This window comes from Petromyzon marinus, chromosome 7 (genome assembly GCF_048934315.1).
Source record: "Petromyzon marinus isolate PM22_M1 ecotype Great Lakes invasive population chromosome 7, UKy_Petmar_22M1.pri1.0, whole genome shotgun sequence".
NCBI classification, from domain to species: Eukaryota; Metazoa; Chordata; class Hyperoartia; order Petromyzontiformes; family Petromyzontidae; genus Petromyzon; species Petromyzon marinus.
In genome coordinates this window covers 6,327,111-6,350,103 of record NC_133673.1, presented here as the reverse complement: position 1 = coordinate 6,350,103, position 22,993 = coordinate 6,327,111, and the positions used below count along the sequence as shown (strand labels likewise).

Below are 22,993 nucleotides of genomic sequence, written 5' to 3'. Positions count from 1 at the left end.
TCAATCTGCTTTAAAAATTAAGCCTGCTACCTTGTTGTTGTTGGTTGATCATGTCAATATGTAATTAAATTCAATACATTTCACCCACAGCGATCATGTTATTCCACTTATATGTTCATGGCTGTGATTGGAAAGTGGTGAACACAATTTGTTGTGAACTCGGTGACCTGGGTTTGATTACAACAGTGGTGAGTGACATGTGACCTGGTCCCAGGGCCTTCCTCCTTCACTGACAAGTCCGGTGTGATCCAATAACCCCCCCCCCCCCCGTGAGCAAAAAGCATGTGGAGGCTTTTATCCAGCAGTAGATTAACAAAATTGCTGTAACAAAAATACCTTGATGACAACAGACAACATTGTATGAAAACCTAGTGTAGTTGCCATTACAATATTCCATGAAAAAAAAAGTTGAGGACATGCACTGAAATGAAATGATAATTTCTATGAAAACTGCCAGTTCCAAATGTTAGGGTTATAGCCATGAAATGTTTTTTAGATTTTTGGGATAAAAATGATCATGACAATTTTCCCCTACAACGTGAAGTAGCTGTAAAGCAACATTTAATTTAGTGTAAAGAGAGCACGCACACACAAAACAAAAGTTTCTTCCATAAATCTCATAGATTTATGTCACTTGCAAAGGATACTTGCACGGGATACAAATTATTTCTTAAATATGAGTCATTATTAAAAAAAAAGTGTGGTTGCTATCACAAAAATGCCTACATTCAGGTAAAAACGAAAAATGCAATTATGTTCGAGAACACTTAACGCGAGGCAAGAGAGTCCTGCACATGAGCTCTGTAGATCAGAAGCATTGAGAAAATCAATACGCGTGTATTTGGAATAGATGAAGAAGAGTGATGCCTTTAAAACCAAAGGAGCTTCTCTAACCAAGACAACTTGCTGCGCCGGCTTTACAAACCATTAAACTGGGCAAACACATCGAGGACGCAGCTTTCCTTGACAGTGACCTTCGCGGGAAGTGTGCTGAGGAGAATTTATTTGAGGCGCCCAGTCAGATTAGTGAGGGCTTCTATGTCTACAGGAAAAGTCTAACAAGGACAAGTTATCCGGCAAACAAACATGCACCAAATACATCGAGGAGGACTAATGGAGGTGAGAAATCAATGCTGGGAAAAGCGTTGATAACAAAAGATAACGAGACAGGCCCTCCCAGAAGTAATGACTAGTGCCGAAGGAAAAAAAAGGGCACATTTTGTTGTGTGTTCCCCTCCACAAATGACAACACTTCAACCCAAGAGGCCCCTGCGCTGGCTTCCCAGCCCCATCAATCTCACGTGCGGACAAAAAAAAAAACAGCGCCCTTCGCGCAATGTGAGAGACCGCGACAGCCGGCGGATAACAAACTAATTACGCGAAGCTTTACGAGGCCGGTAGGCCCTTAACGAGCCGTTAGCCGCGGCCAGCCTGCATTACGGGCCCTCAGCCGCGGCGCGGCCTTTGGGGATACAATTAGAGGCGGGGAGGCTGTCAAGAGGGGCCCGCCGCTCAGCCTGATCAATCGGCCCTTGGCGACCTTTTCGCGGGGATCCCAAGCAAGGTCAGCGTCTGCGGACGCGGACGCAACTTCTCCCTGTGCACACGGCGGAGGCGCCGTAAATACTCCGCCGGCACATTCCACAAGTGCGGCGCCCCCCCCCCCACGCGCTCAGGGATGCCGCTCACGTTGGGCGGATGCAGGGTCGACGAGCGGAAGAGCCATTGCCCCTCGTCGACGTTTTAAGGAAGCCGTATAACAACGTGAAATGATGTACGCGGCCCGTGCGCATCTTGGTACCTGCGTGTATACTTGTACGTAAGGGATGCCTGCCGTCCGTGGTGGAATGGTTAGCAATTCCGGCACAGTGGTTGAAACAGTCGTGCCAGTTTCTTAAATTTGCCCCCCCCCCACCACCATCGTGCCTTTGTCTGCCCAGAAATATAAACGGGTACACATCCAAGTCGATCAGGAGGTCGTGTGTGGTGGGGTAAAGTGTAGGTCCTCCCACCTCTTCCGAGGTGTGAGGAGAGCGTGGAAGAACAGGACAACAAATTAAATCCAGAGGGGGCTCTCTAGAGCTGCCTATTGTGAAGGCCCTAATTGCTGGGCTGCACCTTCACCTTTTAAATGGAACTTTAATATAAAAGGCAGCTAGATAGCCTAAAAAAAATCCAAGGCAACGAGTCCGTGCTTAAATATCAAGTGTTGATCTCCAGCGATGGCCCGGAGCCAGTGGTAGAAGTTACACATTCCCAAGGCAGGGGCAAGGTATCTCCATAAGACAATAGATGTGATTCCAGACATACAGTACCCTGGCGTCTACAAACTAAGTTGCCTCTGTGGTAGCAGTTACATTGGAGAAACCAGACGACATGTCTCGGACCGCATCCGTGAACACAAAGCAGACCTAAAACACGGTAGGACCAACACCTCGGCCGTGGCAGACCACTGTTATAATTCAGTGGGCTCACATGACATTGACTTCTCCAAGACAGAGGTTCTCTGCAAGCCATCTGGCTACCTTTAGAGATCCGTTCATGAGGCTATCCACATATACAAACACAGAGACAATTTCAACCGAGAAGATGGATTCTGGCTTAGCAATCATTGGAAGGATTTGATAAACCATTTCGGGTCTTAATTGATTGTGTTCACGCTTACGGTGGCTTTCAGACCGCATTCCATTCTCTTTCTCTCCCCCCTCCTCTGTTCCGAGCATAGATGGACTCGTCCGTCTGAACAACCGCCAGTTGCTGTCCGTGGTGCTAACGTTAAGAAAAAAACGCCACTTTTTTCAAATTTTCTCGCTGTGGTTTTCACACCTGATGATGATTGCTTGTGTTGCAATCGAAACGTCGTGAGAATTATATTGTTTTATTTTTATTATTTCCCTTCTACGTGACTTTACCGAAAGAACCAAGAATAAGGCAACAGTTGTTGCCTTCCTGTAAGGCCAAATCCAAGTGCCTCCTTGCTGAAGCGTACAATCGGAAGGTAGTCATCTTCACCAGTGGCCTCCGAGCAAGTGGTGGAAAATACACGTTCTAATGTCACCGTTTTCCTCACACAAAGTGGTTTTCTTTTACTGGCCCGGGAGAAATTATAGGCCAAGTCAACCATGGACCAAGATTTTAACTGGCAACATTATGAGCGTTCTAACCACAGCGTCGTCCAACCAAATACGGTCGATATACAATGCACGTATTAAATGTACACACATAGTGCGTTAAGATGTACGCGTAGAAGATTGAATGTTTCATGCAATATTTTGGAGATGAATACGAAGAGTTCTAAACATTATTGCGTGGTTTTAAATGCAGTAAGTTGGTCAAATGAGTATTGTGTACAACTAACAATCGTGCGGTTTGTCTAGATGTAGATTTTCACGGAGACAGGATATAAACAAATTATGAAAATAAACGACAAAAAACTTGTTTCCTTTCAACAGTAGAAATGTAATTACAGTGACAGCTTGTTACGGCTTCATCTTAAATATAATTTTAGATAATTTCGAAATATCCGGTCATCCGCATGACAAGTCATGTTTGTTCTACCCCTCTCTTAATGTGTGCTAAAAGTATTTACTCAATGTGCCAACGCCAAACCTCTAATGACAACGTTTAAAGTTAAAACATAAAATTCCAATCCATTCAAAAACACCAATAATTTTCAGTGACAAGACATGCTTATATAGAAAAGTTAAATAGAACAAAACATTCCACGTGCATTTACAATTCCTTGCTTTTAAATTATGCTCGCTAATTATTTTGAAAGTTTAGTTTGACACACTAACATTTATAACCCACTGTCGCATTTAAAAGAATGACTCTTTTTTTAAAGAACAAAAGTATAAATGAGGTAAATTACTTCGTAAAAGCCCTGTGAAGAAAATTCCGAGTACTGTCTCTAAGCAGACGAGCCATACAACTATCACGTCAACTTGATTGTATTAATTATTTTAAATTATAAATACCGCGTGAAATTAATGCGCATAAGCAAAATTGCAGGGCGTTAAGCTGCACCCAAGCACTATCAAGCTGTTAAAATAAAACACACTTGAGAGAATAATGGATTGCCAATTAGCCGATTTAGATTATCAATGGATAGGCTTTCATCCAAAGAGCCATGCACAGTAATGGGTCCGATATTCTCATCTGAACAGTTTCATCTCAATTACCTTTATTTTGCTATGATGTGAATCGATTCTAATAAATATTCCTAATTTACCCAGGATGAAATCGCTGAGTCTCAAGGATCATTTTCAAAGAGATCCTGCTTGGGATATTCGTGTTTTTACACGTGACATCAAGTCAGGGAAAGCCCACGCATGCAGTGGTACGATAGAAAAAAAAATATTCACAGGCAGATCAGCAAACTACTTGCTCCACTGCCTTCTACTGGCTATCTCGTTGCGCTGTGGGTTGGGAGCTTCAAACGCACATTGATGTCTGTGTGATCCACCAACCACCATCACCATGCCTGCCACGTGGGCATCGCTCGCTGTAATGCCCTGCATACAGCAGCACTGACGTTGCTTTTGTGGTAATCCGCTAATATTTAATTCTAATCAGATGGAACGTAACTGTGATTTAGGTGGTGCAATGAGGATGTATGGGAGAACTCCTCTTATCTGCAGCCCTATAACCCGCGGCCCAATTACCTGCGGCAGCTGCAGGGTCCATGAAATGTCCTGTTATCCGCGAACCTATTACTTTTTGCTATGCGTGGTTATCCACAATTTTACCCATAAGGCAGAGCAAAACAGCTTCCTAATACTCAATATTTTCTGCAGGGTTACCAGCAATTTGATTTGCCCATGTATTTAAGGGGAGTAAAATTACGGATAACCCTGCGGATTATAGGATCCGCGATATTGGTCCCCCATATCACCGAGAAAATAGAGTTCTCCTGTGGACATTTTTGGAATGGCAAGAAAACCACGTACACTGGCATGAATTTTAATGGGCACATTTGAATTGCTACTAAGCAGCACATCAGTAGTTGTTGGTTCACAAAATGAGCATAGCTCATAATTGAGGATGCTTTACACAAATATTAACAATTTACAATGTTTTTTTTGTATCAAGAATAGGATTGAGATGGCGCTCTTGCTTTTCCCTTGAAACAAAGATAAGGGGTCCCCGATTGTTTGTGAATTGTCGTAGCACATGATCTCTGGACTGAAAAGGATTTCCTACCCGAGCATTACAAAATAACCAAGGTCTTGAATGCTACTTTCAAAAATGGTTAAAATTTCAGAAAGAAAGTAATAATAATTCCGTTTCTTTTAGCTTCAAGAATGGCAATTTTCCCCTGCGCTACAATTTCAGCCGCTACAATCTCAGCCACATCATGCACATGCGGCAATACATCATAAAATTAAAATAACAAAGCGAATTTACACTTGCGCTGCCACCCAAGCGGGTTAAAAATAAAAAAAAAATCACAGATGTCCTCGCAAAGATCCTTCAGCAAGAAAACATCGCCATCCTTACTATCCAAAAGACACATGTGGAGGAAAGCAGCTGTCTACGATTGAACATTCCAGGGTACATCCTTGCTACTTCCAAGGGCCACACTAAATAGTCTGGCTACTTACGTCGCTCATCACATGAAAAACGCAACGGAAGTCATTCGGACAGACGACTTCACAATTGGTAAAAGAATCGCTGGTCTCATCATATAGAATGTCTACAAACCACCAACAACAACCTGGCACCTACCACCATTGCCAGCAGTACAACATCCCACGCCCTACATAGGCCACTTCAATAGCCACCACACGACGTGGGGCTACCTTGTTAACGACCTGGAAGGCGAACAAATCCTTCATTGGGCATTTGCACAAAGAGCTCTCGCTCATTTTTGACCCCAAGCAACAAGGTACATTCCACTCTGCAAGGTGGAATGAATACAACCCAGACCTGTGCTTTGTACCTACACATAAGAATGACTCAGCCTTTGCCCACCATGCACAAATTCCTGCCTCGCTTCCCGCACAGCCAGCAACAAGTCTGTGGTCATCCATGTTGGCCACAAAATCCCAGTAATATCCAGCACGCCATGACCCCGCTGGAACTTTGGACAGGCAAATTGTCCTGGTTTTACAGCCTCTTTGGAAAAGAATATCCACCACATCTCCACGAACCCTGAAAAGCTTGAACAGTTCATCATGCTTATGAAGAAAGCCACCAGGAATGCGATTCTGCAGAGCTATCGGAGGTCCTACAACCCCAGCTGGACTGTGGAAAGCGAAAACTTTCTCCAAGAACATCAAATCGCTGGGGACCCAGAGCCCTTCTGAAGTCGCCATACTCTGCCAGACGAGCAACGTTGATGGAGTCTTTTGACTGCACGCACTTCAGCCGCAGGGCATGGGGGTTACTGCAGAAGCTTGGTGGAGCGGCACCCTCAGAACACCGGACTCCTGAGGCGACTGCTCATGGGATGGCGGCGCAGCTTCTCGGCAACGCAAAAACAACCGGAAGTCGGAAACACGAACGCAACAATACAAAAGGTCGCAAAAGATACACTTTCCACCGTGACAAAAAACACTCTCCTTTGTCTGCAGCTGTACTTCCATAAGAAATAGACGCTGCACTGGGGGTAATAATCGCAGATAGGATTTACCCAAAATTCCTAAGTCACCTTGGCAGAAAAGGATTTTTTTCCAAAAATTATTGCCACCAGCAGGCTACCAAGACTTTGAAGAAAAGCAAAAGTTATTTTTCTAAAGCCAGGAAAACCTGCTGATGACCCGCACAGCTACAGGTCAAACTCTCTTCTTTGTAGAGCCTACAAGCTACTTCAGTGAGTACTGCTACCCCGATTCTCTTCGCCCTTGGAAGCCACCATACCACCCAAGCAAGCAGGTCTTTGGCCACAACTAAGCTGTTGTGACCAGTTCTTCGTCTTGACACTACACATCGGAGCCAGCTTTCAGCATTAACAGAAAACAGCAACTGCTTTCGTAGACTTGTCCTCTGCATACGACATGGCCTGCTGCCGAGGACTCCTCTTTAAACTTGCCGACACCATCAAATGTGAAAGAAATGGTTTGCTCCATCGCCAGTATGCGTAGCGACCAACAATTTCATGTCCATCTCAGAAATCAGGTCAGCCGCCCATGAACGCGACAAAATGGCCTCCCGCCGGAGTCGGTATTAGCATCAGCCCTGTTGAATTTTTACACCAGTGACATGCTGTCCACATTAAGCCGCAATGTTCAATTACTTAGACGATTCCGATTTAAAGCTTTCGTGACTGCAAGGATTCATCTTCTTGGTTCTTTTGGTAAAGTCACATAGAATGAGAATAAAACAATAAAACAAAATAAGACAATAAAATTCTCACGACGTTTCGGCCACAACACAAGTAGCCTTCTTCAGGTGAAGGAACAGAACTGTCGGGATGACAGCGCTTCAATGGCCAGCCAAGCGACGTCACTCAGAGCAGCTCAAGACATCTTGACCACCAACCTAAAGAAATTGGAAGATTATTACTACTCCTGGTGACTTAAGCCAAACCCCAACCGAGACAGTATCCTCAGCACGCCATCTATACAACGCAGAGGCAAAAAGTACGCTGAAGATTGAGGTTCGTGGTAAAACCATCACCCACAGACCCACTGCCGAAACACCTTGGAGTGCTGCTCGATCGAAGTCTCACTTTCAGGCAACACGTTGAGCACTTGAGCAACAAGATAAAAAACCCGAACGAACATTGTAAACTGGCGGGAAGCAGCTGGGGCTATGATGCGCGAACGGTACGGACTGCCATGCTCGCCCCCGTGTATACGACGGGAGAGAATTTCTCACCTGTGTGAGAATGCAGCGCTGACACTCGAGTTATCGGCTCGCAACTGAACATCGCAATGCTTGCCATCTCAGGTATGCTGATGTCGACGCCGACCCAGTGGCTTCACAGTGCTCACCCAGATTGCTCCGCCGCAAATCCGTCGGGAAACAGCAGCCGTCGGGGAGTACCAAAGAATGATCGTCGACCCGCACCTTTCGATACATCGGGACATACACCAAGCGCCGCCTATCATGGCACCCCTTCTGGATCACAGCAGCCTCACTCCACGGCACACAAATACAAATGAAGGCGAGAGATGGAAGCAAGTCTGGACTGCGGCCGATGTAAAAAAAAAAAAATACATTTCGTACAGGACCTTACCATCGAACCAATGGTTGACCATCAACCGAATCGGGACCGGGCATGGCCGACACGGCCACCCGATGCATAAATAGCGCATCAAAGATTCGGCAGCCTACGAGCGCGGCCATGAATCCCAAACCATCGACCACATTGTAAACAACTCCGCTGCTGTTGTCTTCACTGCTTTAAAGTGGGAATGGACGAGATCCACTCTGCTTACTGAACAAACAACTGAGTGGATAACAAATGGAGAACCACATCTTTATTCTGCTGTTATTAATCCACAGGGAAGAAGGAAGAATCGTCTCACCGAACGGCAGAGGAAATAGCGGAGCTCCTTCGTGCATTGTCGCTACACAGGTGCAAGGAAGATTCACAACTAGAACTTTACACTCTGCTCCAAAAGCATACATTCACGTGCGCCGCGTAACGTCAAACGGAGCAACAAGGCCGGGTCAATTTAACGGAGGCATTCATGGTCATAAGGCAATGGGGGATTTTTTTTCCATCGCCATCCTGAAATGTAGCATGGAGATCGTTTACAATCCACAGACATTGTCAATACACTGCTGGATGAAAGCCTCTCAATGATAGGCACCCTTTTCATCAAGCAATTTTCAGGATTAACTATTTGTAATAGAAAAAAAAAACTCCGTTGCCATCTTAATCATGAGGACCGTTTGACCATACTTCTCCATTTTGGTTAGTGCTGATTGTGAAGGGAAATGGGGGTGGGGGGCGGGGGTGTGAGACCCAGATATTCCTCACTGTTGATACTAGCCGTGGCTAGGAATTAAACTCAGGTCGCCAGGATTCAGAGAAGCAGGGCGCCACTCCAGGCCACAATAAGTCGAGCAAGATAAAGTACGTCGATTCTGTTACGTAACTATAATTAAAATGATGAGAGGCGTTGAGCATCTGATACAAGACTTTTCTCCAAACGCCGAGACTCCGCGAGGCTTATCTGCATGAATTGAGACGTTGCCATTTGTTATTGTTGTACCATGCTACAAAAACAAGATCTGACAAAACGGGCAGAAGCAGACACACAATTGCGTGGTCTGATTAATGTCAGCACAGTCAAAGGCTACCCACGAGTATCGGGGTTTATGTATTCTTGTGCAGTGCTAACCATAACAATAAAACACGTCCACATCAGAGGCTCAGGATCTTCACTTGAGAGTTGAATTTTGCTAAAATTACGCGACTAGGAATTGATGAAGTTTGAAATAAGCTTACGGTGAATGTCAAGTCAATGCGTCTCCCTGCGGAAACAAGCAATGGGCCGGCACGCATGTCCACCGGTGGCAATGAGCCAATGGTGAAAATTCCACATTCACATGACAGGAGAAAGATTCCTCATAAGACAGGCAGTGCTGATTTCCTACAAAGCGAAGACTTTTGCTGTTTTTTCCTGGATTTTTTCTGTTTGCGCGTAGCCACTTTAAGATGTTTTCTTGTTCATGTTTTTGTTTGTTGCGGTTGCACCCGATTCAAGAGCCGAATGGCTCACGGGGCTATACCAAACAAATGAAACTGAAACTTGTTTCATTGACAGCGGGTGCGCACAATTGGCTGAGTCAACTCCAAACCGAAATATGACATTTCTAACTTAAAATTTTAGAGCAAATGCTTTAGCTGGACACTTTTACAATTTAAAAATAGTTGAAAAACACCAGCAGCATTGCCACACTAGCAGAGAAACACATCTGATATAGAACTTTCATCTCATTACAGCATCTCTTACAACAGCTGACAGCATTGGCCAAGTCCTGTGCATCATAATAACCGTACAAATGGAGCAAAAACCAGTACTAAATACTCAATTTAAACAGCACATACCAGTCTAAGTAACAGATGTATTGTGCAATTAACTACGAGAGATGCAGTCGATGACACAATTAGTTGCATTAGTCGTCAACATTAGTTTAATGTAGAGGCAATTCTTAATTATTTATTTTCAGGTTAATGCTGGAACCTATTTTTTTTTTTTCACGTAGACCCCAGAGGTGGCTCAGGCAGCTAACAGTGTGAGAGTTCTATGCTGGTACTGCCGAAATCGTTCATTTCGGATCTGGGCAACTACCCAGGACACCTGCACTGCAGTGACCGAGGAGGTGGGATTTGTGGATTGCACTGAAGACAGTGTACTGTTTTGATTTAAAGCTTTCGTGACTGCAGGGATTCATATTCTTGGTTCTTTCGGTAGAGTCACGTAGAAGGGAAACAATAATTATTTTATTGTTTCCCTTCCACGTGACTCTACCGAAAGAACCAAGAATATAGTGTACTGTGTTGCGACAGCAACCAACAGAAGCGACAGCTGTCCCTGTATCAGACAGCACGGTAAGCAGGTTATTGTTATGGGCGCCATGGTGGCGAGATGTCAACTACCTTCCCTGGTATGCAGGAGGTCGTGGGTTTGATCCAAACCCCGACACCTGTATATTTGGAGTTTGCGTGTTCTCCCCGTGGTCACGTGGAATTTTCTCCGGGTGCTCCGGTTTTTCCCCTCCACATTTAGAAACATGCGTTTAGAGTTTTTGGCTCCTATAATTTGCACATCATAAGCCACTTTGATTGGCTATCATTTGTGGCCAGGTCGCTTCTGAAAAAATATCTATATAGCTCAGTGGGCCTCACCTGGTAAAAATAAAAGTTTAGTTTTTATTTTTTGATATATTTGTAATGGCTTGAGTGTGTGTTGTTCCAACAAATGGCGACTTAAATCGTTAGGTGATACATCCTTGAGGCAGCGCATTAATCGCTTGTTGCAGCAGGTTTGCGGTTCGAATCCAGCGGCCGCCCTGATTATTCCTGCGTGTATAATAAACCTTGATAACACAACGCGCCGTCTGTACCACAGTGGACATTAAAGATCCCCCGAAGTGTGCTGGTGCCAAGGTCCAAATATAAACAAAACTACCTGCAAATTACGCAACTGCAATAGAATATGCATTGCAATAATTGCCTACGACTGCGAAAACCTGGGAGACATGAGAGCCAGTGGAGGCTTTTCTGGGTAAATAAGCATAGTCGTAATAATAATAATACATTTGCATGGGGTTTCTCCATTCTCTTGGGTTTCTCCCCCACACAGAGAGAAATACAAAGCAATTTTCAGAACATCCACAAGTAGGACGAAACAAAAACCAAACAAACCAACATTCAAACTCTGTGACGCAGCCCAGGTAAACTAAGAAAATGATAAAATAAAATACGCACAATCTTTGAACAAAATGTACACAACATGCTGAGCATGTATTATTTAAAATACTCATACATTGCATATTAAGATTAATACTGGTTATCCTATGGAACGAAATCAAAGTGAAGTACATGTACCATGTTGAGTACTGAGTGTTGCGTTGTTCACCTGACATTTTGATAACCGAGTTGTGAGTGTAGCAATGTATATTTTATACGTGGGAAAACGGGGTGTTCAAATCCTCTCCGTTGACTTAGACCATCATCCCTCCAGGACAGGGAAAACAAATATCACTTGAAGGGAAGTCAACGGCGATGTTCCTACGAGGAAACTGGGCCCCCGCGATGGGAATGTGGAATTTTCAGGTGTGGCCCAAGGGGGCCTTCAGCAGAGCTGAGCGCCGCGTCATGCTCATTTGCGCAGGGAGACACTTTGACGAAGCTCAGGGTTGCCTTACATCTCGTAGAAAAATACATTAAGCGAGGCGTAGTTGTGGGGATGGCCAGGGCAGGCAAGGTTACAGGGGAAGGGGCCAATTAGATAGATACCAGGGCGCAGGGGCCCGGTCGGAGCGCTGCGCGGACAACGAGCAAGACACACTTCCGCTGATTAATGTTTACGATGCAGCCTCAGTCACATTCCCCGACGCTCCATTAACTGATTGCCATTCATCACATGCGCCGGGGGGGGGTTTGTGCTTAATAGTTGGTGAAGTCCCGCCGCCACACCCCCCTGAGTTTTTGAATATCACTGACACATTAATAAAGACCTCGCCGCCACGTGCCGCGTCAGGGCTCAGGCGCGTGGCCCGGCCAAAGCGAGAATTAATGACGGCGAGCGACAGAAAAATACATGAGAGAAGTAATAGAGAGAGCGGGCCGCGCGTGTGTGTGTGGTGCAGTCGTGTGTTCCCGTCTTCTGCCTCCATGACAGTTCATGATTATGGATCATGCGAGCATGGGGATACAGAGTAAACGCGTCTCAATGGGTAAGCTGTGGAGCTGTGCCGATTGCCATTAGCAGTTCTTTGCGCAGAGATGGATCATTCCACATTTTGATGGCAGGATTCAGTATCCCCATAAGTAGACCAATGTTGACTTAAAGCTTTCGTGACTGCAGGAATACATATTCTATGGGTCTTTCGGTAAAGCCGCGTAGGTAGAAAAATAATAATTTTTATTATTTTTCTATCTACGTAAAGCCACGTAATTTTTATTATTTTTCTATCTACGTGGCTTTACCGAAAGGCCCATAGAACATAGACCAATGTTTAATTCTGACAATGATCCGAATTTAATTGATCCTGGATGGAGAATAAAAATAATGTTTTATATATCATAGTTCTTGCAAATTTGTATCTCACATGCTGTACAACAGCGAAAAGTAATAAAGTAAAGAAAGAAAATGGCACTTCGCAAGACATATAGCACACACCCAAACCAAGGATAATTCAATTAAAGGCTAAAGTAAACAATATGGTTTTAAAATAATATGCATAAATGACAGTATATATATGAAAGATTATTTTTTAAATGATGAATGGGGAAAAAAATATCTCAATTAGCTGCAGAGAACAATAGCGTGTGAAATTACAATTTCTCATGACAGTAACAGAACCCAATGTGTGGAGATCAGTGGTGCAGTGGTTGGCGCACTGCGCTAAGAATCTGGCTCTTTAGGTTCAATTTATGGCTAAAGTGGTCATGGGTCCGACTTTACGAACCACCACTGACCAACCAGCATGCAGCAGAGTGAAGCATGGTCGAACCATGGTTGAAGCCTAAAGCCAGTAATGGACTGACACAATAATGTGAATTTTATATAAAGGGTCGACGAGGTAGGAAAATGAATAATTTGCAATCACTAAAAGAAGCAGATACATTATGATTTTTTGATCCGCATCTCAGTGAATAGGTCGATGGCCGTTTCTATTATATTATTTTGACTTGCTGAAGCAGTGAGACCGTTAATCCACTGTCTATTTTCATTCGCGTAACTATTAAAACATACACAAACGATGAACCTGAAAGCGCAAAAAAAAAACCAAACCCCAAATGGTTCCGTTGAGTTCTGCCGGGATTAGCCGAGCAATTTTCCCGAGGGCAACGTGTGAATTCGACAGTGCGCAAGTGGACGCCAAGTAAAACATATCCATTGCGCAAGCGCAATCTTCCGCACGTTTCGCTGAGGGACGTACACACCTTTCCACATCCTGTATTTTGGCGCTCTGATGCGGAAGCCGTACACCGTGTGTGCGTAAACACGGAGATATCTGATGAAGTCGCTAGCGAGTGGCATGGCAGTACAAGAAGCTTCACCACCCCCCCCCCATCCACCAGAGCACGGGTTTATGAACAGGCGTATGTCGGCATGGTTTGTTGGGCAACTGTACGCGGAAATATCGCGGATCAAACGAGCATCAGCATTTCATCTCCCCCTGCCAGCGTTCCCGGCATCGCGCAATCGCGAGCAGATGCAGCTTCCACGATGGTCTCGTCTAATTTGTGAAGATCCAGAGTGCTTCAAGAAAAACTTTGCGTAAACGACCGCTCACAGTATCGGCAATATTAATCTGCATGCCACTTGAATGCTAATTCTGATTATTAAAAGACGCCTAAGGCTACCGAGTAAAGTATTCTCGAGCCGCAGGGCAAACAAACAACATGACCTAAAACATCCCGTCATCGCTGTTCATTGCAGCGGTGCACTTTGTGACTATTTCCATTAATTACTCATTGGTTTTTTCGGTAAAGTCACGTATGTAGGAATACCATAAAATTATATTAAAACAAATCAATCGCGACGTTTCGACCGCAACACAAGCGATCTTCATCAGGTGTAAAAAACAAATCACGGAGGTAAATATAACAAGAAGATGAGAGACGAGAATTCAACAAACCTAAGAAAAAATATGGTATTCCTACATACGTGACTTTACCGAAAAAAACAATGAGTAATTTATGCAGTCACGAAAGCTTTAATTCTTTATTATTTCCATTAATATTTGAAGTCACTTCTCTGGCAATAAGGTGTCATTCTCCTTTGTCAGAATTAAACTTCTTTACGTAATTTTGCTTAAGGGAGCATCTATAAATGTTGGCTCAAAATGTTATTTCATACTTGGGAATGTTAAGTGTGTGTGTGTGGGTATTGATCCTTCTGAGTTTTGATCGTTGTGTGAGAGAGTACCTGGTGCAGTGTATAAACAGCGTGTACACATCAACGCTGAGGGCACAAAAGTAGCCGGGCCATGGCGTTGGACACCCACTGACTTGGGTCCCGTGTCAGCCTTCATAATTGCTGCTCATTAACAGCACTTTCCCCAACAGTCAGTTAAGGCCTAGTCGGGGAATCGTTATTTTTGTACACGTTCGCACGTCACAGCTAGCTGGGATTTTTGCACGTGTGCACAATCAGTCACGCAACACGATCTGGGTCTCCTCCCCTAGATTGACTCAGCCTAAATAACGTGTGCTCATTGTATACCGAAGTGCCCTAAATACAATGCAATTAATTTGGTGCAGGGTGGCTGAGAGCAGTGAGAGATGTGTGCCAGTGTGGCGCAGTGGTAATGCTCGTTCACCGCAGCAAGAAAGTCCTGGGTTTCATTCTAACTTGGGTGTCTTTCTGCGTCGGGTTTGTATGATCCGAATGGATTTCCTCTGGGTCCTCTGGTTTCCTCCCAAAGCTAAAAATATATATTCATACAATACTGTAATTAGTATTGACCAAAACGTACCAATATTGGGAGAAAAAATAATTAACCTGCAACTTATTCAATTTGGATCACACAAGGCAACATCGCCGTGTGTGTGGGGAGCGCAATGTTAGTGTTTAGTGCGCTGCGATATGAATCTGGCGGCCCGAGTTCGATTCTCGCTCATGGCCAACATCAGTGACGATTATCTGGACCGGCCCTGGGCCTCGCCTAGGTCGACTCAGCCTCAAATGAGTACCTGGTTCGGTGTATAAACATCGCCACAAGAGAGACAAAGGCGGCTGGGTGTGGTGCTGGGCACCCACCACCTCGTGTGCCATGTCAGCCTTCATTAGGTGCACGCTAACAGCACTTGCTCCTACTTTACGCTAAGGCTATACGGTGGATCTTTGTCTTTGTGGAGCGGTGTTGTAATGGTTAGCACACTGTGCTACGACTCCTGCTCAAAACCAATAACTGCGGAGGATATGTGAACCGTTTCTGGGTCTCCCTGAGGTCAACTCCCCTTTCAATGAGTGCCTGGTTCAGTGTGTAAACATCAGTAACAGGGAGACAAAGGGGTGTGGTGCTGGCGACCCATTCCCTCGTGTGCGGCGCCGGCCTTCATAGGTGCTCGCTAACACCACTTGACCCAACATTCTCTTCAAGGCTATATGGAAGGGTCTTTGTGTATGGAGAGGTTTGTGTATGTGTGTGTATGTGCGCGTGTATATTTTGAAATGTTTGAGTGTGCAGTGTCCCGCAACTAACCCCGCCTGCCTGTCGGAGAGGGTGGCGATGGCCTGGCTGCAGCTTTAGAAATCACGGCTGTGTTTGTGTATAAATGACGGGAGAAACAGCGACGGGAAGCCTTCCTTATTGGCACATGAACTTTAATACGTGACAGACCTGCATGATAAACGTCCAACACATGACAGATTCCTGAAAAACAAAGAAAAAATGCCGTTCTATTCAAATTGTATATTCTTAACGTTTAGAATACAACCTTATTTATTCTGGTAGCACTGCCACTAAGTAAGCGCCCAATATAATTTCCTTGCCGAATGGTTATGTGCACTTTGCCTGTTCAGATTTACCAGTTTGGTCCAAATGTAGTCATGAGGTTTCATCTTTTCTGCCGGCTATTCCATAACTGAAATTACATGCTCCATAATTTGAATCGGCATGCCTTGAAAGTTAATAAATTTATTTTAAAAAAAAAACTGTACCGCATTTGAAATGCCTACACTTTGCTTAACATCCCAATTATGCAATTAAAATGTACAAACGGACATTGTCACATTCCCGCTTAAAAAGCCCAACTTCGAACACTAATCAATTCATAGCTGTCGGATGCGTTTACATCCACGTTTAAGACTTTTAGCAACCTGTCGCAGTCGTCATAATTGGTCGTGAGAGTCTCCAGAGAGCCGGACTTTACCGCAAATGCTAAGTTTATCAGCAGCGCACGGGTTAACCCTATTAGGTGCATTCCATTCCAGCCGTCTATTAGCCGCTGCGCCACATCCATATTCTTACGGACATTTCTGGAAAATTATTTAGGAGCACGGCGTTCAAAACGGTAACTTTCCAATCACTTCAAATACAGCTCGTAACGCTAATTGTGTTGAATGTCCTAAGACTCGGCGGGAATAAACAATTCAGAAGCTCCGGCGACACGACTTGAAGGCCGCGTGTCCCGGTTTGCGAAGAGCGAGGCGGAAGGAGTTAAAAGTGTACCATGGGAACCGCTCCAAACGAGCCGTTGTGTGGCGGATGGGACACGCTGGGCTGCGTCAAGTTATTGTCAATGCATCAAAGTCCAGCCCGACTTCTTTCCTGCTAACTCAACCAGTGCACACCCCCCCCCCCCCCTTCCATCACGCTGTCAGCGGCTCAGCAAAATTCCACTTGCTGGCCGTCAAGGTGATGCTTTTGTGAAGAGGTGGAATGGATGGGCGCCGTGGCAAAACAGGAAAAGGGGTGGTAACTTTACCCATAAATGCCTCGTGCAAGTTCAAGTGCCACGTTCAGACTTCTGTCTTCTTTAACTGTCAAGACATCGACACTGACAGTGCAAGGGGTGTTGAGATGGACCCATTGCGAATCTCAGCTTCCACCCGTGGTAAAGTGTAAAGGTCCTCATTTTATAGAAATGTAATGTTCGCTAAGTGCACAGCATGAGCGCGTAGTGGTAAGATAGAGATGGCAATACAAAGACCCTGAACAAACATCGGAATGACCGTAGGTGGGCAGGGGGGCTGCTCAAGGGATTAATAATCCGGTTTTAGACTGCCGACGCTTAAACCACGGTGCAGATGCAGTGCGTTGGTGATCTCGCTGTGGTCACAAAGGACTGCACCAACAGACAAAGAAAAAACCCGTCACGTACAATTCCGTTTAACATTTCTAATTCGGACAATACCAGCTCAGAGGGTTAACGTTTCTAAAATGAATTAAATGAGATAGCTGGGATGCAAAGAATGGACGCAGAATAATGTATGAGTGGGTTAAGAGAAGCCTAATGGAAAAACTCAGGACGTGGCGCTACGGTGTAATTTTTCAGGGCTTTTCCTTCACAATGTTAATGCTCTACTGCCTGAGTAAGTTAGACGTGAATGTGTCTTTGCCAACAAAATTGGTATATTATATATTATATGTATGATCATAAAATAGATAGAGACTATATGAGAAAGCATTGAACTGATACCCATTGTTATGAGACACTGCTGCAGAGGAGACGTTTCTATCCAGACTGCCACGAAACGAAGACCCCACCCTTTAGGAGGGGAACTATCAATGAAATTAGCAAAGAGATCGCCATCAAAGCCACGCGGCTCTCAACCACTGACGCACATTATCAGAACTTTTTTTATGGCAATAGTAATTTCTCAAGAAAGTCGACAGATCCTCATGAATGATCCCTTGCAGGCTTCATTTCGCAAGTGCACAAGGTGAATACATAAACATGTGTAGTGACTGTGCTTATCACTGTATGGTGCCGGGGCTTGCGAAGCCACGGCCGGTAACGTGTTGTCATTACGGGCAGGCCGGGTTACGGGATGTAGTACCGGCCCTAGAGGGGTTTGGGTGAGAGCTGGTTAGAGCGGAGGCACAGCGAGCAGTGTGCGGTGCGGGCTCCCGGTGAGGGAGCGAGAGGGAGCGTCAGCCAGCCAGGGTTACATTAGGGCATGATACGCTGGTTGTCCTGCTGACACGTGACCGGACGATTTTGGAGGGGGGTCACCGGTGGACGGGGGCCGTGGGGCGGTCACGTGGTCCAAAGGAGGTCTCGGGAACCTTCGAGAAGGAGCTCGAGAGATCTGGAAGGTGGGCGGGGCAAAGGGCGGAGCCAGCCCCAGCCCGGGGGGATATAACGAGGGCCCCCGTGAGGAGCCCGGGGTTCTTCGTGTGCTGGTGAAGAAGATCCACGTCGGGGAGCAGAAGCCTCTAGCCACGCGGTCCGGGACCCAGCTCGTGGTCCGGACCGGGAGAGCGAACCGTGTTTAGTTCTGCCGAAGCGTGGTTAGATGGGCATTCGAGACCCGAGTAGAAGATCGTGTTGTGTTACGTGTTAATGCGGAATAAATAGTGTTGCTCCCAAGATAACGTCCGAGACTCAGTTGGACTCACTACACATGCACAAATAAATGCAAAACATTTATACAAATGTACGAAGGGGGAGGAGGGTGGAAATATTTCTTCAGCAATCACCAGAAACTAATCTCCATCAATATAGTCTTTGCAGCTTTTTGTTAACAAACTAATTAAGCTAATTTCACACAAATCAGCAGGCTTGTAGATTTACCACTGCGTCGCCTGCAGCCAAACGCAGCCGGGAAGGAGCTGGAACAAAAGTGGTACGCAAACAGCAGTTGATAAGAAGTGACGCTGAACTACGCGTGTGTGGTATAAAAAAAAAAATCATGCCCTGACACGCCAATTTGTTTCGTGGTTTAGCACATTTAAGGCCAACCTACATACAGTGAGGGAAAAAAGTATTTGATCCCCTGCTGATTTTGTACGTTTGCCCACTGACAAAGAAATGATCAGTCTATAATTTTAATGGTAGGTTTATTTGAACAGTGAGAGACAGAATAACAACAACAAAATCCAGAAAAAGGCATGTCAAAAATGTTATGAATTGATTTGCATTTTAATGAGGGAAATAAGTATTTGACCCCTCTGCAAAACATGACTTAGTACTTGGTGGCAAAACCCTTGTTGGCAATCGCAGAGGTCAGACGTTGCTTGTAGTTGGCCACCAGGCTTGCACACATCTCAGGAGGGATTTTGTCCCACTCCTCTTTGCAGATCTTCTCCAAGTCATTAAGGTTTCGAGGCTGACGTTTGGCAACTCAAACCTTCAGCTCCCTCCACAGATTTTCTATGGGATTAAGGTCTGGAGACTGGCTAGGCCATTCCAGGACCTTAATGTGCTTCTTCTTGAGCCACTCCTTTGTTGCCTTGACCGTGTGTTTTGGGTCAGTCATGCTGGAATACCCATCCACGACCCATTTTCAATGCCCTGGCTGAGGGAAGGAGGTTCTCACCAAAGATTTGACGGTACATGGCCCCGTCCATCGACCCTTTGATGCGGTGAAGTTGTCCCGTCCCCTTAGCAGAAAAATACCCCCAAAGCATAATGTTTCCACCTCCATGTTTGATGGTGGGGATAGTGTTCTTGGGGTCATAGGCAGCATTCCTCCTCCTCCAAACACGGCGAGTTGAGTTGATGCCAAAGAGCTCCATTTTGGTCTCATCTGACCACAACACTTTCACCCAGTTGTCCTCTGAATCATTCAGATGTTCATTGGCAAACTTCAGACGAGCATGTATATGTGCTTTCTTGAGCAAGGGGACCTTGCGGGCGCTGCAGTATTTCAGTCCTTCACGGCGTAGTGTGTTACCAATTGTTTTCTTGGTGACTATGGTCCCAGCTGCATTGAGATCATTGACAAGATCCTCCCGTGTAGTTCTGGGCTGATTCCTTACCGTTCTCATGATCATTGCAACTCCACGAGGTGAGATCTTGCATGGTGGAGAGTTTGGAATCTGATTGATTGATTGCTTCTGTGGACAGGTGTCTTTTTTACAAGTAACAAGCTGCGATTAGGAGCACTCCCTTTTAAGAGTGTGCTCCTAATCTCAGCTCGTTACCTGTATAAAAGACACCTGGGAGCCAGAAATCTTTCTGATTGAGAGGGGGTCAAATACTTATTTCCCTAACTAAAATGCAAATCAATTTATACTAATTTTGACATGCGTTTTTCTGAATTTCCTTGTTGTTATTCTCTCTCACTGTTCAAATAAACCTACCATTAAAATTATAGACTGATCATTTATTTGTCAGTGGGCAAACGTACAAAATCAGCAGGGGATCAAATACTTTTTTCCCTCACTGTACACATAGAACCACAGAAATGCTTTTATAAGCACACAAGCATACAAACAATAACGATCCCCCGTATAGCCTATAACATACTGTTGCGGTAAGTGCTGTTAGCGAGCGCCTATGAAGGCTGGCATGGCACACGAGGGGGTGGGTGGCCAGCACCACTCATTTTAGTGAGGGAAATAAGTATTTGACCCCCTCTCAATCAGAAAGATTTCTGGCTCCCAGGTGTCTTTTATACAGGTAACGAGCTGAGATTAGGAGCACACTCTTAAAAGGAGTGCTCCTAATCTCAGCTTGTTACCTGTATAAAAGACACCTGTCCACAGAAGCAATCAATCAATCAGATTCCAAACTCTCCACCAGGGACAAGACCAAAGAGCTCTCCAAGGATGTCAGGGACAAGATTGTAGACCTACACAAGGCTGGAATGGGCTACAAGACCATTGCCAAGCAGCTTGGTGAGAAGGTGACAACAGTTGGTGCGATTATTCGCAAATGGAAGAAACACAAAAGAACTGTCAATCTCCCTAGGCCTGGGGCTCCATGCAAGATCTCACCTCGTGGAGTTGCAATGATCATGAGAACGGTGAGGAATCAGCATAGAACTACACGGGAGGATCTTGTCAATGATCTAAAGGTAGCTGGGACCATAGTCACCAAGAAAACAATTGGTAACACACTACGCCGTGAAGGACTGAAATACTGCAGCGCCCGCAAGGTCCCCCTGCTCAAGAAAGCACATGCATGCCCGTCTGAAGTTTGCCAATGAACATCTGAATGATTCAGAGAACAACTGGGTGAAAGTGTTGTGGTCAGATGAGACCAAAATGGAGCTCTTTGGCATCAACTCAACTCGCCGTGTTTGGAGGAGGAGGAATGCTGCCTATGACCCCAAGAACACCATACCCACCGTCAAGCATGGAGGTGGAAACATTATGCTTTGGGGGTGTTTTTCTGCTAAGGGGACAGGACAACTTCACTGCATCAAAGGGACGATGGACGGGGCCATGTACCGTCAAATCTTTGGTGAGAACCTCCTTCCCTCAGCCAGGGCATTGAAAATGGGTCGTGGATGGGTATTCCAGCATGACAATGACCCAAAACACACGGCCAAGGCAACAAAGGAGTGGCTCAAGAAGAAGCACATTAAGGTCCTGGAGTGGCCTAGTCAGTCTCCAGACCTTAATCCCATAGAAAATATGTGGAGGGAGCTGAAGGTTCTAGTTTCCAAACATCAGCCTCGAAACCTTAATGACTTGGAGAAAATCTGCCAAGAGGAGTGGGACAAAATCCCTCCTGAGATGTGTGCAAACCTGGTGGCCAACTACAAGAAACGTCTGACCTCTGTGATTGCCAACAAGGGTTTTGCCACCAAGCACTAAGTCATGTTTTGCAGAGGGGTCAAATACTTATTTCCCTCATTAAAATGCAAATCAATTTATAACATTTTTGACATGCGTTTTTCTGGATTCTTTTGTTGTTATTCTGTCTCTCACTGTTCAAATAAACCTACCATTAAAATTATAGACTGATCATTTCTTTGTCAGTGGGCAAACGTACAAAATCACCAAGGGATCAAATACTTTTTTCCCTCACAGTACACGAGGCTTTTCCGAATTTTAAATAAGAGCTTCCTTCATGTTTTCTGTACTTTCTAAATTACCGTCGACGTTAGAACAAAGTAACTTTCCACTGAGGCGACATTTGCAATTTAGCAATTTAAATTGTGAATGTTTTTGTTTATACATTGCATAGGATGATGTATAAGGCAGCTCGGTCCGCCAGTGCACGCTCGTATTGAGATTGGACCATTTTTATGGCACGATTTAATGGGAAGCGTGGACTGTAAAAAAACTCAGTTAAGTATGAAGCCTCAGTTACGTGGAATGATAACGCATATGCTTCATTTATCAGCAAGTGTTGAGGTTGCATATGTTAGAAGGTTGCTAAGATATTAATATTTTACGTCGATAGAACAACTACTCATAAGAGCATTTTTGCTGCTTTTGAACATTTCACATTATATTAAGTTTCATACTAAATGTGACTTTCCAGTGCGTTATGCACAATGGGGCAACCTTTCAATTTAGCTGTACTTTTAAATTTTGGTAACTCATACACTTGGAACTAGAAAAACACATTTTTTTTACAAATTCTAAATTTAAAACACAACTACTCACACATACATAAATGAGATGTGATAGAAAACAATACTGTACAGCCCTTAGTTCACAAATGTATGGACGAAGAACTGCTCACACTATTAAGTCGTGACAGCCTACAAGGTGGCGTGTCGCAGAGTACCTAAAAGGCTCGATTATTACAACTCACTACTCCACGGGACGCTTGACAAAAACATTAAAAAAAGCTGCAGCGTGACGGGTACTGCAAGATCCCACAACGTCCGTCTGGTACTTGCCGAGTTGCATTGGCTTCCGGTTGCCGAACGAATACATTCTAAGGTCGCGCTCGTTACACACAAAGCGTGTGCAACAAATGAACCGCAATACCTTGCTGATCTCGTCA

At 44.9% G+C, this 22,993-nt stretch overlaps 1 protein-coding gene across 9 annotated transcripts in view; it reads right to left on the bottom strand.

The window, feature by feature from the left end:
• Window positions 1-22,993, bottom strand: part of ARHGEF39 (Rho guanine nucleotide exchange factor 39) — a 161,329-nt gene that overhangs the window by 39,937 nt on the left and 98,399 nt on the right. Inside the window, exons 11-12 of one of the 9 annotated variants that reach the window (XM_076065288.1) lie at window positions 17,066-17,137; window positions 15,467-16,011 (exon numbers count right to left, since the gene is read on the bottom strand). The exons of 7 other annotated variants lie outside the window; for them this stretch is intronic. In XM_076065288.1, coding sequence (XP_075921403.1) covers window positions 15,963-16,011; window positions 17,066-17,137 — 121 coding nt within the window. In that variant the 3' untranslated portion in view covers window positions 15,467-15,962. Of the gene's footprint in view, window positions 1-15,466; window positions 16,012-17,065; window positions 17,138-22,993 lie in introns of those variants that run through there. One more of the 9 variants, XM_076065289.1, reaches the window with a different exon arrangement.